Source organism: Jaculus jaculus, chromosome 17 (assembly GCF_020740685.1).
Source record: "Jaculus jaculus isolate mJacJac1 chromosome 17, mJacJac1.mat.Y.cur, whole genome shotgun sequence".
NCBI lineage: Eukaryota > Metazoa > Chordata > Mammalia > Rodentia > Dipodidae > Jaculus > Jaculus jaculus.
This window is the reverse complement of record NC_059118.1, coordinates 49,129,051-49,147,881: the sequence shown is the minus strand read 5'-3', so window position 1 is coordinate 49,147,881 and position 18,831 is coordinate 49,129,051. Positions and strand designations below refer to the sequence as shown.

The 18,831-nt window shown below is 42.1% G+C and overlaps 1 protein-coding gene across 2 annotated transcripts in view; it reads right to left on the bottom strand.

The window, feature by feature from the left end:
* Positions 1-18,831, bottom strand: part of Mboat1 (membrane bound O-acyltransferase domain containing 1) — a 126,026-nt gene that overhangs the window by 28,242 nt on the left and 78,953 nt on the right. For both annotated transcript variants that reach the window (XM_004668387.2, XM_045136718.1), the window contains 3 exons: positions 11,041-11,136; positions 4,676-4,731; positions 431-485 (listed from right to left, as the gene is read on the bottom strand). In XM_004668387.2, coding sequence (XP_004668444.2) covers positions 431-485; positions 4,676-4,731; positions 11,041-11,136 — 207 coding nt within the window. The remainder of the gene's footprint in view (positions 1-430; positions 486-4,675; positions 4,732-11,040; positions 11,137-18,831) is intronic.

The following is an 18,831-nucleotide window of genomic DNA, read 5'->3' as shown; positions in this document are numbered from 1 at the left end:
TCCTATCTTCACAATATGTTGGGAATGTAGTCATATTGATATGCATTGGTAATTACCTGTTTCTCAAGAGCTCCAGACACATGTCTGAAAAAACAGTCCTGGGGTAGACATACCTACCTAGTAAAGGAGAACTTCACAGATTACACACAATTAGAGGCTTGTCTACACTGTGATCCAACAATCCCACTTCTGAGACTCAGTCCTGCAGCTAGACCCAAACACATTTATATGATCTATACACAAGAAAACTACCAACTACCGCTCACCATTTTAAAAGCCACAGGTGAGGAGACAGTCCAAAAGTTTATGGTATACACATTACATAAGCAATGATATGCCCATATGGTGGAATTGATATCTACCTATTATAAAAATGAGGAAACGCTAGATATTTCCAGGGAAAGGGCTTGAGAATATGTTTCCAACTTACTTTACAGCAAGTTGATGCTGCTTAGCAGAAAGATCTTCAGGTCTTCGACCTAATCCTAATAAAATAAAAAGAAATTAGAAACAAGATGGTTGTTGGAGATAAGAGATCTTAGAGTCTCCCCAAACTCATATGGAAAAGACCAATTACCATAAACTGTCCCTGGCCTGCATCTTCCAACAATGCTTTGGGTGAAGGCAGGGTTAGGTGTGGCTCAGTGGTAGAGAAAGAGCGAGCTTAGCATGAAAAAGGTCCTGGGTCCCATCTCCAGCATGAAGTAGTGGGACACCCCAGACCACAGCATTACCCCATGAATGTGTGAAAAATGAAAGTCTCTACAGGTTCCTATGCTTTCAAAGGTTTCTTCACTCAACCTGTGAAGCAGGACCTGGACTCTACAGAATGCTTTCACACCTCCACTTGGTGATCCCTTTATTGCTGGATGACTTTATTGCTCAGCAGAGGGGCAACTGTGCCCTTTACAGGCTGTGCCAGAGTATGCCTCTCCCATCACACCAGATGCAATACCTGGTAGAAACTGAGGGGCCTGGGACAGGATGTAATAGAGAAAAACAGGGATTTTGCTCTTCTAAACAGCAGAAGAAATATCCTGACTACAGGACAAACACAAGCAACTATCAGACTTGGAACCCATAATACGTTATGTATACTCTGAATTACTCCAAAAAATGCCATTCCAATCCACAAAGCTGAAAGCCGTATCTTTATTGCCAAAGACTACTGGAGTTTTGGCTGAAATCTTGCTTGTACATCTTCCTTGTTAATTAGTGCTATGACTATCCTTGGCATAAATCACTGCTGCTTTTTTGTTTTTCATTCAAGTCAAAGTTCTACTCTATGATCTGGATGTGTACAGGATGCAGCCCCCTAGCAACACATTTTATGCGTAATAACTAGAAAAGGACAAATAAATTACAAGATCCTTATTATAAAAATAGGAAAATTCATCCACAACAGATAAATTCCCAACAAAATGCATGCTTACTATAAAATTTATGTTATCTTGGCATCAAAGAAACTGAAATGATACACATATACACACACACACCCCTTGCTTTTTCAAGACAGAGTCTCACTATGTAGACTATGCTAGCCTTGAACTCATGATATTCTTTTTTTTTTTAATATCTTTTTTAAAAAATTTTTTATTTATTTATTTGAGAGCAACAGACACAGAGAGAAAGACAGATAGAGGGAGAGAGAGAGAATGGGCGTGCCAGGGCTTCCAGCCTCTGCAAACGAACTCCAGACGCGTGCGCCCCCTTGTGCATCTGGCTAATGTGGGACCTGGGGAACCAAGCCTCGAACCGGGGTCCTTAGGCTTCACAGGCAAGCGTTTAACCGCTAAGCCATCTCTCCAGCCCGAACTCATGATATTCTTGCCTATGCTTCCCAATTGCTGAGGTTACAGTAGTAAGCGACCATGCCTGGTTTTGAAGTGTCATCTTAAAAATCTTTTTTAATTTATTTGTTTGTGTGTGTGTGTATGCACACGTGCATGTACCAGGGCCTCCTGCACTGCAAGCAAACAAGAGACACATGAGCTACCTTTTACATCTGGCTTTACATGGTGTTGGAGAACTGAACTCAGGCCAGAAGGTTTTGCAAGCATGTGCCTTCAGCCACTGAGCCCCGGAGGTCTGATCTTATCAGCAGTATAAGCCAACTCTAAACCTGCCTTGCAAACATGGCAACAAGTTTGGGCCCCCCATGGTGAGCTGTTTGCCAAGAAGACCCATGAGGTCCCCAAAACAATGTAGGCCATTGCCAAAGCACTCAATTACCTGCCAGTACTAAAAGCAAGACCTATTGCTGAAGACACCACAGGCTGCTGGAATCAACAGGAAAACTAGTTCCCTCCTGCCTAGCATTGGGGCTGCCAGAGGACAACAGTCTCCAGCAGCATGAATTGAGCAATTCAAAACTGTGACTAAATAATGAAACCGTGGAACATATATACAGTGAATTTTACTCAGTTAAAAAGAAAAAATAAAATTTGAAGGAAAAAACATGCATCTATAAATTATTATATTAAGTGAGGTAACCCATACTCAAAAAGAGAAACACAACATTATTCTCATTCATATGTTATTCCTAGCTTTTATCTTAACTATGTGTATATATGTGAGTGTGAATATAGGTAATGGAACTGGAAAGGGTCACAACACTGGAAAAAGAGGTTTTGAGAAGAGGGAGAGAGGCTAGAGTATGAAAGGTAGAAGAGTACAAGGTGGAAGGGGAAGAGGTGGAAAGAGAGTCAGCCAGACAAATCATGTCAGAAACGCCAGCGAAACCTACTACATCTATGTAACTGAAATACAAATAAATAATAGAATTAAATATAAAGAAAAAATGTGCCTAAGTTAAGTATGGTGAGAGCATGCTGTAATTGCAATACTTTGTAGGCAGACACAAAATAATCCGAAATTCAAGGCTGCTTAATGTATATAGTGAGTTCCAGGCCAGGCTTCATCTTGTCTTGCAAAAAAAAAAAAAAAAGTACGTAAGAGAAGGCAGAGTATTTTTGGAATTCACTCATTCCTCCCTCAAAAATAAATATTGTGCTGCATTCCAGGAATATGATAGGAAATATGATAAATTAAGAAGTTGGAGGGGACTACCATGGGTTATTGTCTATACTTATCGAAATTGTCAATAAAAAGATAAAGTAAAAAAAGAATACTTAAAATTAAATTAGGCAAGAGTCTATTTAAAAAGGAAAGTGGTTCCAAAAAGCACTCTGAGCCGAGGCATGGTAGCACAAGCCTCCCAGCACTTGGAGGCAGAAGCAAGAGGACCCCAAGTTCAAGACCAGACTGGACAGCTCAGGAATTAGCTATCAGTAAATGCTTACCTCACAAGCACAAGGACCCAAGTTCAATCCCTAGAACCCCATAAAAATGCCAAGCATAGTAACACAGCCTTGTGATCTCAGCACTGGTACAGCAGAGACAGAGGATTTGGGGGCTCACTTGCCAGCCAGACTAGCCTAATTGTTAAGCTCCAGACAAATGAAAGACCTTGTCTCAAAAAGAGATGGATGGCACACCTGAGGAACAGCAACTCGGGTTGTCATCTGGTCTCTATGCACATGAATGCATACACACAGTAATAAACAAGTACCACGCTGGGCTACATAGCAAGCTCTAGGTCAGCCTGGGCTACAATGGAGAGACTCTGCCTCAAACACAGACTCATACACAAAACCCCAAAAGTCCTCACTCAGTCACCTGTGGCACTCTGAGGAATTGAACTGATTTTAGGTGTTGGCTTCTGTAGCCACAATTAATCAATACCACTACCGAGCTGAGTTTCAGAGCAAACAGGGTGACTAGCTCAACCTAAGACTTTCTGGTTCTTCCACTGAAAGTTACATCCTGGGATGTCTCTCAGCTCTGGGCAAATAGGACAGTTGGTGACTCTAGAGAAAGGCCATCTTTGGAATGGGTGACTCAATCCTATGCAGAATGACTAAAACCTCAAGTATGAGCTGGATATACTGGATTAAATACAATAAACTCGGTTCCCAAGCTTTAAGTAAAAACAAGAAACTAGCTTTAGGACACAATTCTCAACCCATCAACACGTCAACAATTGAAAGCACTGACCAGAGGGCAAGGCCCACAGAGCACAACTCTGCTGTCTGCCCCACACCCCTTAAACATGAACCGGACAACTTCCACCCAGCTGAAAGAACCCTGTTCTCTTCCCCAGAACACAGTTGCAACCATGTTACTAACTGGGAAAAGCCCGAGTGAAGAAAATGTCCAGCTTGACAGAAACAAAAGGCTCTTCTTTGTGCAGCTATTCTCAGGGTCAGGTTAATCTAATCTGATCATTTTTCAAGAAGGGGGAAAAATCTCACACTAAAAACTGATTAACCAGAGACAATGCTATTTAACTTTTTATTACCTTGTAAGTTTTTCAGAGACACCATTTTCTTAGCAAATTTGAAAAAGTCAGAAACCATTACAAGTTAACTTTAAAATGTTGTAAATGTAAACATATAAACAATAAATACGCTATTTTTGGAGCAAATATCTCAGCAAATTTAGGCTGTGGAGTTACCATGGGACAGAGGAGGGGGCAGCCTGGAAATTAAATATGACTGGACACTCTGAACAAAATGAAGCAAGACATGCCAGTCTTAGACTGTAGATTTAACACAAGGAAGTTGCTTGGATGCCAGGCTCACTCTGGAAGGTGAAGGAAGGCTGTTTTCCTCACCATCATGGATCTGGAAAGCCAATGTTGTGACCTTCTGGGTGATAATCATCAGAGGCCTGGAAGGAAGAGAGAACAATCAAAACAGGTGAAAAGGATGCCTGAGGAAGAAACACCTATTTTTTTTTTTTTTTGCATGGTGGTTTTCACTTTGAAGTATATTAAATTAAATACAGAAAGACTGAATTCAAAATGCTCAATTTTTATCTCCTTTCCAGATTGCTTTAAATAAGTAGATGTAACAGCACCTGTCTGTCCTCTGGGCTTGGCCTGGCTGTTGCCATCTTGAAATCAAAGTTGGACGACTCACAGGAGACCATCACAAGTCAGTCCCATCAATATTCCTTTTTTGAAGGGCAAGGGAGGGTCATGACCCTCACCTGAGATTCCAAATACATCTGTGTCTGTCCCAGATGCATGTGATCTTATGGATGTTAGAGTACAGAGGAGGTGAAAGGTTGAGCGGATAGGCACCCCGGGAATGCAGCTTTCTAAGTCATTATCCATGCTGGGGTAGAATGCCAGCCATGCCTATTAAGGATGGTAAACTGATCATTTCACCAGTGGACTTGAATGGAATCATTACTTTACTCTGCCATTGGTGACCACCGTGAGAGAGAAAAGGTATTTGTTGATATTTCCCTAGAAAAAGTAATGTAGTACTAAGTAGTAATGTTCCACTAGACTGCCTCACTGGCACTTCTCTGGAAAGTGATGCCCTCAGACCAGCAGAAGCTACACTGGCATCATCGGGAGTGGCTGAGAAGCACAGAAGCTCGGACGTTCTGAAATGGAAAATGCCAATCTATTTTAACAAGATCACTGGGATATTCAAACATCGTAATGTGAGAAGCACTGGCTTAGGTCAGAACTACTTCAGAGCTGTTTCCACCTGGACAGATATATACAGTCGTGGGCCACATTACATTTCAGACAGAGACAGATGTGTGGTCCCATAGGATCATAATGCAGATAATAAAGTCCCTGCCTAATGGCATGTCAGCCACCACCTCATAATGTGCACATGTTTATGGTGGTTCTAGACTAAAACAAACTGGCTTGGTTTAATTCCTTGCAGTACAATAACCTTTGGTCTGGGTTGAAAGCCTTGAGGCAGAAGGCTATCCCATACTGCTTAGGTGCATACTAGGCTAGACCATCTCAGTTTAAGTAAGTACGTTCTGTGATGTTTATAAATGGCTAACTCACCCAATGACACATTTTTCAACCATGCTCCCAATGTTAAGTGACATATAAGTGTGAAAACCTGGGTTTGAATCCCCAGAACCCACATGAAAGCCAGGCATGGTGGTGTGCACCTATAAATCCAGTGTTGGGAAGGTGAGACAGGAGGATTGTTAAGGCTTTCAGGCGAGCTAGTGTAGCCAAATCAGTGAGCTCTAGGATAAAAGTGAGAGCTGTCTCAAAAACTAAGGTAGACTGAGGAAAATACTTAACCTCAACCTCTGGCCTCCACACATGCACTGTACACACACACACACAGTGTGTCCACACACATCCAAACATCTATGCACACATACACACACAAAGAAATAATCACATTCTAATTTAAAAATGGCCATGAAGGGGACTGGATCAATGGCTCGGCAGCTAAACGAACTTACAATGCTTGGTGGCTTGACTCCCCAGTACCCATATAAAGCCAGATGTACAAAGTGGTTGTGCATGCATCTGCAGTTTATTGCTACAGCAAGAGGCCCTGGCATGTTTTTCCTCCTTCTCTCTCTCTCGCTCTTTCTCTCTCTCTCTCCCTCCCTTCTTCCCTACCTCCCCATATATGAAAATATTTCTTAAATTTATTTATTTGTTGGCATTTTTATTTGAGAGACAGGGAGAGAGAATCGGCGCCAGAGAGCCCTCTGCTGCTGCAGACCCGCTGTGCCGTTCCCGCCCCTCCGGGCTGAGCTCTACCGCACTGCAAGCATAATAAACCCTTTCTTATTTAATTCGCTTCTCAGTGCTGATGGGGGAGTTCTCAAAAGCTTAAACACAGTCACCTCATACCTAGCAATTCCACAACTATGTATCTGCTCATGAAAAATGACAGTGTCTATGTAAAAATCCATGCGTACATATAGCCACAGCAGTATTACCAATAACAGCCCAGAGAAAGAATCTCATGTAACTACCCAAGAAAGAATCCATGTGTCACTAAAATGTAGTGTATCAAAATAACAGAATATTCTTCAGCTGTAAGAAGGGACAAAGTTACTGACACATATATCACATATGGATAGGCCTTGAAAACATTGAAGCTAAGTCAAAAAAGGTGGAAACAAAAGATTACTACTGTGAGATCTCTTATGTTCAGTGTTTAGAATAGGTAAAGCCATAAAAATCCCAAGTTCATTGTTACTAATTGCCTAAAACTGAGGAGAACAGAAAAAAATGAATGAGGACTGATGGCAAATACACATGAGTTTCTTTTGGGTAGTAATAAAAATGTACAGTGAGTTGAGGTGAAGGCTGTACTTCGTGAATTCACATGTTAAACGTGCTATAAAACCCCAAAGAATTATAAACTTTACTAATGTGTGGTATATTAATTATATATGAACTTAGAAATAGTGGTACTATTTGTCTACCTAGTTGGTTCCATGGATAGCTCTCCTGGCTGCTTAGCCCATTTCAATGGCTATGACAAAATATCTTAAACTGGATGGCTTATGAATGACAGATATCCTAGACCAATGAGCAAACACATTCAGTGTTTGGTAAAGGAGATGGCTCCCAAGACAGACATCTTTTCAAACCTTCACATGTTACAAAGCAAAGGACTTCTCTGAGACCCCCTATATGGGCACTAACTCCATGCCTGAGGACTCTACCTTCATGGCACGATCAGTCCCCAAAGGCCCCACCTGCAAATACCATCACCTGGGGTTTTAGCACATGAATTTTGTGAGGACACAAAATTATGTTTCACTGGAATGTAGCCCTACCCATCAGGGCAGGATAAAATCCCTGACTTTTTATGACTACCATACTTTCATTCATTCTATCATTGAGCTCTCTGGGCTGATAGGTCATTTATTTCAGAGGTTGAGATATGACCCATGTCCTGCAACCACATCCTATGGTCCATATGTAATTCCTTCAATCTTTATTTCTACCTCAAACTCCTTTGAAATAATAAGCATGTAGTATTTTAAACTACATATACTTGTACACTATTAAGACAAATTATTTAAAGAAAGTTCCAACAACTACCCTTTGAAATCCTTACACCAACACGTAGCATTTCTTGTTTGTAGAAACAGTAGCCAATAGACCACTTCCAACACAACTCCTCAGGTTGTACAAGGGCTAATAAGCCTACGCAGAAGAAGGGAGGGTGCTCTGCCAGCCCTGGGGACAGTATGTGCAGACACCAGGTCAGTTGCTATAAAGCAGCAGACACGCCATGCTCTTTTATGTTGAAAAGCACTGAACACTGAGGTATTTGTCCTAGTAAATACGGACCACATCAAAGCCTTCTGTGAGATCAAGCTGGTCTCACAGGCCTGTGGAACTTTGCAGCTCACCCTCTCAATATTCAGTAAGACCTCTGACCTAGAATGTATATCACAGACAAAGAGCTATTTTTCTTAAAAAGGATTCACTGTAGGTATCCTATCTAAGATAGTTTCTAAATACAGCCTCCAAAGTGTAATAGACTCCTTCCCAATGCCCTTTAGTCTTCATCTGTTCTTTTTCTGGAAACTTAAAAACCCTAAGAGCTAGACTTCCTACACAAAGCCCAGTACATCATTTTTTGAATGTGTGTCATTTCTCTGATGACCATCCTATTTGCAAATGGTGTAACTTCCTACATGTCTGTAAGTAATAAAATATACCATGGGATTAACCAATATGCCTCTGCAGATTATGTCTTCTGTTATCTATGTTCTTGAGTGTTGAGCTGAGTTATATGTATTACATGCCTGGGCACTAATCAGCACAATGTTTAATAGTCTAATAGTCACAACTGTCTGTGTTCTTTCTCTTCCTCCCTCCCTCCCTCCCTCCTTTCCATCCTCTCCCACTTCTTTTTCTCCCTCTTCCCTCTCTCATTAAAGTTTATTTCTTTTCTATATTCTTTTGATTTATTGGAAAGAGTAGTGGTTGCATCCAGGGTCTCTTAAGGTCACTATGTATAGGATCATGTCAGCTACAAACAGGACTAGTTTTACTTCTTCCTTTCCAATTCGTATCCCTGTCTTATTGCTTGGGCTAGGACTTCTAGTACTATGCTGAAGAGCAGTGGTGAGGGTGGGCACCCCTGTCTTGATCTCAATCTCAATGGGAATTCCTTGAGTCTTTCCCTATCAAATATTATTTGGGCATTAGGTCTTTGTATATAGCCTCTATTATGCTGAGATATATGCCCCCATGGCTAGTCTCTCCAGTGTTTTAATCATGAAGTGATTTTATATTTTGTTGAAGGCCTTCCCGGCCTGTAATGAAATGATCATGTGGCTCTTGTGCTTAAGCTTATTTACGTGGTATATTACATTAATCTATTTCTATATGTTGAATCATCCCTGCATTCCTAGGATGAAGCCTTCTTGATTGAGATGGATAATGTTTTTTATGTGTTCTTGAATTCAGTTTGTGAGGAATTTGTTCAGGATTTTTGCATCTAAGTTCATCAGGGATATAGGATTAGTTTTCTTGTTGTATCTCTGTCTGATTTTGGTATTGGGGGTTACTCTTCACAGAAGGAGTTGGGGAGTATTCCCTGTTCTCCTATTATGTTAAAAAGTGGCTTGAGAAAAAGTGGTTTCAGTTCTTTGATGAAGGTTTGGTAGAATTTAGCTGAGAATCCATAAAGTCCTGGGCTTTTCCTTTTGGGGAGGTTTTTGATTATGTTTCAATCTTGATGGATGTAATAGATTTGTTTAGGAGATTTATCTGCTCTGGATTAAGTTTGGTAGAAGGTATGTGTCTAGTAATTGGTCCATTTCCTCCAGGCCATCCAGTTTTATATGCTTTTGGGAAAATGTCCTGATGATTTTTCCAATTTCATTGATGTCTGTAGTGACTTCACCCTTTTCATTTCTAATTTTGTTAATTTGAGACTGTTGTTTTCATTTGATCAAATTGGCTGGGGGTTTATCAATCTTGTTTATTTTTTCAAAGACCCAGCTCTTTGTTTCAAATATCAGGGGATCTGGCTGGAATCTGAAAGGAAGCCAATTCCCAGAAGATTACCCTGAATAGTGCTGGAAAGTGCTGGGGGAAAATGGCCAACAACGTTGTGAGCAAGCAGGGGACTCTGCCATGTGAAAGCAGCTGGCCTGACATGACATAACACCTGTGCAATGGCAGCACCTAGCCAAGGTGGGTGACCAGTGGCTCTCTGATTCGCTAAGAGATTTGCTCAGTGGAAGAGAACCCATACTTGGAACTGGGAACTGAGTCAGAATCCTATGAAGACCAAGATTAAGAACTCCAAACACAACTATAATTACAACATGCTTACAGCAATAGGAGGTGGAGCTAGGAGAATCCTGAAGCTCACAGGCCAAGTAGCCTGGCCTTCTCAGCAGCAAAACAAAGAAAAAGATCATGTCTCTAAAAAATGGTGGAAGGAGAGGATTAATATTCTGAGGCTAACCCCTGACCTCCACACGCTCTTAGTGGCATATGGGCACCCATACCCCCCACACACAGATTTTTAAAAATAATTATTATTTTCAATGCTACCATTGCCTGGCTATTTAGTTATGTTTAGTGCTCCCCTTTTTCCATTGGAACATACATAGATGATAGACAGATAGATAGATAGATAGATAGATAGATAGATAGATAGATAGATAACTGGTTTTGGAGAGTTAAGGATGTATGTATGCTGCACTATGTGGGGGTCAGACCCACAAGTAAGTAAGAAAGGTAAAATCTCAGAGGCCTAAAGGAAAAAGGTGTGAAGTGCAAGCCCTCAGTCTGAGACCAAACCATGGAGCTAACAGTCCAAAGTATCAAAATTTCAACTATATCCCCATTAATGTGGAGACATACCAACTGATTGTAACAAGTGTCTATCCTTAAATAAATATTTGATGTTTCCAGACCTCAAGAGACTAAGTCTGAGTCATTAGTCAAACCTCACCATTCCAATTGTACACACATGACTGTAAAGCAATTTCCTCCAGGCTGAAACATTTCATCCTATAAGAGCAGGCTCCTTAAACTCAGGAAGCTCATTAAGGCTCAGGAAAAAGACAAGGCCGAGGGCCCCAGATGTCTCAGGAAGTTCCTGGAACGTACAGGGATTATAAGGCCCCTCCCCAAGGTTATATATGACTAAGAACTGCTTGGGAGCAGAGTCTCCTACCAGCCCAGCTGCCTCCAGTTGAGATACTCACCCAGAAAAATCGGTAGTGAGAATTCCATATTGGAAGATGTATATCCTGCTGATGTGGCATATTGTAAGGTATCCCATCGCTACAATAAAGGAGTACCTGAAACAAAGAACATAGATAACCAGGTTAATACACATGACAGCCATGTGTTCAACACATGTTCTCTGTCTTCTCTCTCTCTCCACATGCAACTATCACAAGGTCCTGAATATGCCAGCTACACTGCAGCCGAAAGGCCGAAGAATTCAGAAGCCCAGAAATACTATCATGCTCCAAAGGGAGCTTAAGCAGGCCCCTGCATACCTCAAGCTCCAGGCTTTACTCTCTGTTGGAAGCAAGTAAAGAATCCCTCTTCTCATTATATCAGAGCCCACTCCTAAGATAAAACTAGGTAAAAAGGGCATGAGATAGCCCTCAAGGATGGGAAATGAGTAATGAAGTGAACCACTTATTTGGTTTCTGTAAATAGCCTGCACCATAAGCCTTAGTAGCACGCACCATAAGCCGTAGCAGCCTGCCTCAGACCACCCAGGTCATAGGAGGCTGATACCACACTCTGCTACCCCCACCCAAGGACCTGCGCAAATGCTGGCCACCAAGGTCATAGGAGACTGATTGGTCCACGAGGGGCTTGAACAAATTAAACTAATTGGCTTAGAAACTATGGAGTGGCACAAACTGACTGGCTCGCACCCCACGGGCTCCTGATGTTAAAAAAATGATTGGTCTAATGCACAGGCTTTGTTAGAAACCCTATAAAAACTGTCCCGTTCCTGCATTCAGGGCTCTGCAGTCCTCTACCCCAGCGTGGTGTACAACTGTGGGCCCCAGCGCACTTGGAATAAAAATCCTCTTGCTGTTTGCATCAAGACCATTTCTCGTGAGTGATTTGGGGTGTCGCCATTTCCAGGCAGAGCGTGGGGTCCTCGTTCTGGGGGTCTTACACAGCCACCCCTTCTCATCTTCCCACCCACTCCTGATTCTTTCATTCTTCCCACCTATACTACAATGGTAGTCTCAGCTTTGGAAGCAAAAAGGGCTCTCCTGGGAAACTTTACAAACTATAGGTGTGTGGAATATACCCCCAACTACTTTGACTTAACTGGTACCAGGTATACCTGCACAAGTATATTCTGGCATGCAATCAAGGCTGGTACAAGTGACCTAGAAGTTCATGGGCTCAGATTCTCCTCTTCCTAATCCATCATACTACACGAACTTCACAAAGTACAACTGAACACCTTATTGCTGACCACTCCCTTCTTTAAACACTGTTCTCTTGGTTTCCATTTTCCTTCTTTTCTTCCTACCTATTTGGTTATTTATGTCTAGGCTCAGCTTATTTTATTCCACCTGCTTATCAGGTGTAGGATCACCGATGTTCTGCTCAGGACTCTCCCTACCTCAGATGCTCAGGCATCCATTACCACTTACTCATTAATGCTCCCTGGCTTCTTTCAGAGGAGTGGTACTGGTTATTGTGAATAACTACCAATACACACACACAGGCACACAGCACACACACTAAAAACACTGGCATATATGTAGTCTTGTAATTTATAACACTGGCCAACTTACAAATGTGTGCAATGGAGAGAATGCATCCCTCCAACATTTATGTGTTGAAACCCTAACCTCAATATGATAGTATTAAGTGGTAGGGCCTTTGGAAGTTGATTAATTAAGTCATAAAGTTAGATCCCTAGGAAAAGGGATTAGCGCTCTTATAAATGAGACCCAGAGTCAGTCTAGTGGAGAACCCAGCAATCCCAGAACTTGAGAGGTATAGGAAGACAGAGCTGAAGTTCAAGGTTGAGGCTGTAGTGATGACTCACTGGTTAAGGTGTTTGTCTGCAAAGTCTGATGACCTGGGTTCAATATCCCAGTACCCACATAAAGCCAAATGCACAAAGAAGGGCATGCATCTGGAGTTCCTTTGCAACAGCTGGAGGCCCCGGCATGTCCATTCTGTCTGTATCTTTTCTTTCTATCTCTCTGTGCTTGCAAGTAAATATATAAAATTATTTTGTGGGTGGCTTAGCAGTTAAGGCATTTGCCTGCAAAGCCAAAGGACTTAGGTTCAATTTCCCAGGATCCATGTAAGCTAGATGCAAAAGTTGGCACATGTGTCTGTAATTCATTTGCAGTGGTTGAAGGCCCTGATTCACCCATTCGTTTTCTCTTTCTCTTCTCCCCATCTCTATCTCTCGAATAAATAAATAAATAAATTTAAAAGATGTTTTTAAAAGTCCAAGGTCACCCTTGTCATACTCCACTGCCAGTGAGCTGAAGGCTAGCCTGGGCTGTATGAGACGCTATCTCAAAGAATGAGCAGGAGACATATCCAGGGAGCTCTCCCACTCTTTCCACCATAAAAGGGTACAAGACACTCACCAAAAGCCACCCAACTGGCTAATCTTATTTCTATCCTCTAGATATATGACAAACTTTTATTGTTTACAAACCATCCAGCTAAGGAGCCAAAGCAGCCTAAGACAAACCACTCTTTCCCTTCTTGACTGTTAGATCTACAAAATCAATGATGTTTATGAGTGTTTGGGACACCATATCCTCCTGTTTGTTAAATGAATAAACAACTATGTGAATGTCACTTTTCATTAATGTGTCCAGTGATCCCACTATCAAATCAAAACTCCTGTACAGAGCATGCAAGCTACTTTGCACACATTCTTCTCTAGACTCATCTCAGGCCATGCTCCACATCCATCAAATGTTCAAATACACTGGTCTGTACTGTCAAGGCTCTGGGATACCCACCAAAACTAGATAGTAAGAGCCTGATGCTTTGGCTACAGGATTCTGACAAGTCAGGCTGGAGCTGGGCTGGATGCCTCCTTGCCGGTTGACTAACTGTGATAGCGCTGGAATGTGCTATTCAGACTGCTGTGCATGAAAACTCATCAATGGGTTTAACCAGCAATGGACCCTGCAAGCTACATGGATAGCTATCTAGGCAAAATGTGCCAACCGGTGTCATGGTGGCATATCTATTATGGAGTAAAATAAATGCTCTCTTGAGGCCCACCCTATGGGAGGGAATTCCTGCTTGGTACCAAAAACCTAGTCAAAAGCCTATGTCTGGGGAGGTCACAAGCCCTGGAGGGAAGTTACTACTGCTGTTTGGCCAAATGGATATGTTATTTCCACCAAACTGCCTTCTAAATATTTATGTTAATGTTCATATGTTAATGCTCCTCACTTTGGGTTACACATGGGAGTGGGACATAGTGGGGCAGTGGGAGAGGATTATAATCAGGCTATGGAAGTTGTCAATAAAGCGTTTTTTAAAAAAAGAAAGTACAGGGGCTGGAGAGATGACTTAATGAGTAAGGCACTTGCCTGCAAAGCCTAAGAACCCAAGTTTGAGTCCTCAATACCCACATAAGCCAGAAGCACAAGGTTGTGCATGTGTCTGGAGTTTATTTGCAGGTGCAAGAGGCCCTGGCAACCCCATTATTTCTTTCTCCCTCTCTGTGCATTTGCGTTTTTTTTCTCTCTCTCTCAAATGAATAAATAAAATATTTAAAAGATTATTTTAAAAAAAGAAAGTAGAGATATTTTTCAAAACTTATGCTGGCCTGCCCATGTTCCCCAGTTGTATCCTGTATTTCATGCCAGATACTTTCCTGTGTACTCTTTGCCTGCAACTATCTTTCCATCCTGCTGCCCATCTTGCCTGATTATCAAGCAAGACCCAGCTCAAATGTCATCTCTCCACTGTCACATGTGTTGGTCTTGCTCCAGACATTACCTGTGACAATGGATCTTGGTTATCAACTTGATGGATTTACCTCGTCAGTCACTTAGAAGACACACCTCTGTACATATCTGTGAAAGCATTTCCAGGGAAGGTTCACAGGGAAGACTCACCTTCAGTGAGAGTGGCACCTGCTAGCAGATAGCCCAGGAATAAAGACATCTGAGGGAGAGCAGTGTGCATGTGTCTGCCTTCACATCTTCCTTTTAAGCAAGTGCATCTATCCCAGCTGCTGCCATCCTGCACTGATAGCAGACTCTAGCTTCTCTGACCTCCAACACACACTCGGCATGATCCCCCGTCCCAGCCAGCAGGTTTTCTGGTTTTTCAGAAGACAGCCACTGCTGTACTACCCAGCCCATATCATGTACACTGATCTAATAAATCACTTTTTATGACGCATAGATGTACATATATTCTATTGTTTCTCTTCCCTTAAGGAACTCTGTCTAATACCACTCCATCTCCTGCTCTCAGCCAGCACAGTCCATTACTCCATTGCCTGTGCTTGTAGTATCAACATGCTAATATGTATAACATGCTAATAACTATAATTATGCAATTAAAATTATCTGCATAGATGTCTCCAACTCACTGTGACCTTGGGAATGACACAGATAAAGAGCTTCAGGGACTGATGGTGGAAGTGAACACATTTAACATTTTAAATGGCTCAGATAGCTACCAGACACAGACATCAATTCAGAAGGCATAACTTTTAACATGTATCATAAAATAGGGAAGGTGACTATTTTAATAATAAATTATATTAAAATTCATACTTTTACATTAAAATAACTCATGAATTCTGGATCAACCCAGAGAATAGCAAAGTGAAGTAATAAAAATTCATTTGGTAACAAAGGATAGCCAGAGAGCGAGTACAGAAGAACTGTGTAAAGCATGATGTAACAGACTGTTCTCCCTGATACTATTCACTGAACAGAAGGTACAGAGTGAAGGGCCAAAGAGGAGGTTCAGCAGCAGGGTGTCTGCCTAGCACGTGTAAACTTCTTAGCTCAACCACTGGCACCATGAGAGAAAAAAATATGAAAAGTTAAAAACCCTAATCAGAAATTTAAAATACTGTAAAAAAAAAAAAACAGTGGGGGGGGGGGCTTGGAAAGATTGCTTAGTGGTTAGAAGCCTAAGGACCCAAGTTTGATTCTCCAGGACCCATGTAAGCCAGATGTTTAAGGTGGCTCATGTGTCTGGAGTTTATCTGCAGCAGCTGGAGGCCCTGGCTTGCCTATTCTCCCACTCTCCATTCCCTCCTTCCTTCCTTCCTCCCTCCTATCCATCTATCCTTCCTTCCTTCCTACCTCCCTCCCTCCCCTTCCCTTTCTCTCTCTCATGCCAATCAATAAAGATAAAAATACTTCTAAAAAGCCTTAATCTGAAAGTCCAAAATCTAAAATCTCCAAAATTCAAAGTTCTTATGTTGGTCCTTGAAAAGTTTCAGATCACAAAGCATTTCACACTTCAGGTCTGGATTCAGAGGGTTAGCCCTGAATGTTCTCCCACAATTCCACACTTCTGTCCCCAAGCGCTTTTTGGACAAGCATACTCATACATACTTTACAAAAGATTGTTTCCTCACCTTGGGTTCATCCCAGACCTTTTTCCTTTCCTTGCTCAACAAGATAAAGGACCAGGAACAAGCTCCCTAAGGAGTAGATGAGGCCACCCTTGCTGCCTCTGGCCCCTTTTCTCCAGCCATGAGCTTGAAACAGAAGCACAAAGCATGTTCCACTAACAGGCTTTTCCAGAGCAAGGCAACTATTTCTTCCCTTTGTTTTCTACTGGAGTCTGACCCAAACCTGCCCCTGGCTTAGAGGGTAAATCAAATGTAATCTAGTGAATCTAGTGGATTAAGTAAAAAGTTAAAACCTAAACCAGGGGTGGTGGCACAACCTTTAATCCCAGCACTCACTGAGGCAGAGGTAGGAGGATCACAGAGATTTTGAGGCCACCCTGAGACTCCATAGTGAATTCCAGGTCAGCCTGGGCTGGAGTGAGACCCTACCTTGGAAAACAAACAAACAAACAAAAAAGTTAGAGCCCAGCTCTCAAGAACAGAGCCAGTTACCATACCCTAATACAAATAGTGGCATCACGCCCTGGTTGACCCTGAAAAATCTAAGGAACCCAGAGTGGTGCAGAAAGCACGTGTTGTGAAAGCAGACTTGTGAGTTCCAGCACTTGCAAGTCATCTCTGGTGTGAAGAGTTGGCAGAGTAGTGATTTACAAAAATTGGGGTGTGGAAAAGATGGTGCAGGAGGTATGGTAACTGCGTGTGTGATTTTCCCTTTGCGGGAACAGAGTACCAGACCAGAAGCAGCTTAGGAAAGGAGTTTATTTTGATTTACAGGTCCAGATGGCTGGGAGAGCATGACAGGAGCAGGAAGCCAATGTCCTCTCAAAACCCCAGCAGGGAGGAAGCAGAGAGACAGGGAGCAGCAAACTGGGCTGTACTACAGAATATCTAGGCCTGCCCCTGGTGACACACCTCCTCTGGTAAGACTCGGGTCTCCCAAGAGTTCTACAACCTTCTAGAACAGCGCCACCATTTGGGGGTTAAGGATTCAGGGCCTGCGCCTATGGGGTGTATTTCACTTGAACCTCCACAGTCTACTCTCTTGTTAACCGGGGTGGGTATGTATGCTCTCTGTGAAAATTCATCAACCTGTGCTTATTTGCAGAAACATTTGTTTCCTCATCTCAGGAAAATTAAAGCTACATCCCACAGGCTTATTTTAGAAGGAATGTGTTTTTAATAATGAAATTAAATATAAGCTGATATATTAATCATGTATGTAATAATAATGAGAAAATGTGTTTTTATACATAAAGCAAGGGTTCCAAAGTTAATTAACTACATCACTAGTTGTCACTCAACACCTCAACCTGGAAAATACAAACCACATTCTACCCCAGCTGGTCCCTATATGGTAAATTAATGCATGTTACTTCTGGGATGGAGAGGGATGTGGTACTCCAAGAACACTCTCAAAACATCCTGAATAATAGCTAGGCCAGAAAAGTGTTAATTTCATATGGCAGCAAACACTACTTCCCTCAGTACCAAGCCTCAGCAGGGAGAACTGGCTCGGGAAAGTGAAAAGAACAATTCACAAAGCTCCATAAAATCACAGTCTTGAGAATTTGCTCCCAAATCACTGCAAACCCCACATTTTATAAGTGAGCCTTTGATATACAAAGAAGCTTCCTCACCTATCTAGCTTCACATTTTCTAACTCCAGCTTTGTGTTCTCTCCCTGAGACAATTGGAAAGGAAATGACATTTTTAAAATTTACATTGAGTTCATCCTTTAGGAACTAAATCAGTCCTTGCTTTTGCAATAGTGCCAACATTCAAGAAAACAGAAAGGGGAAGAACCAGTTTTGGCATCTTTCCTTTTGACACTCATATCAGAGAGACTGCGATCACAGCATTACCACAGGGAAATAGTAACCTGTGTATGAACCGCTCCATCAACCAAGCTGGGGTATCCCATTCCCAGCCTCTGGAGTATATTATGGAAACTGGTCCGGCCATGGAAGAGGGCATGAATGTTCTTCACCCTCTGAGAAATGCACCGCACCCCATCTACATCATGTGGTGTGGACAGAGCCAACAAATCACTATGGGTAGGTAGATGGAAACTGCTATGAAAATGCAACATTGAGCTGGAGAGATGGCTTAGCGGTTAAGTGCTTGCCTGTGAAGCCTAAGGACCCCAGTTTGAGGCTTGACTCCCCAGGACCCACATTAGCCAAATGCACAAGGGGGCACACACATCTGGAGGTCATTTGCAGTGGCTGGAGGCCCTGGAGCGCCCATTCTCTCCCTCTCTCTCCCTCTCTCTTTCTCTTTCTCTTTCTCTCTCTCTCTCTCTCTTTCTCTCTCTCTCTCTCTCTCTCTCTCTCTCCCTGCCTCTCTCTCTGCTGCTTTCAAATAAATAAATTAAAATTTAAAAAATATTTTAAAAATAAAATGCAACATTATCGGGACT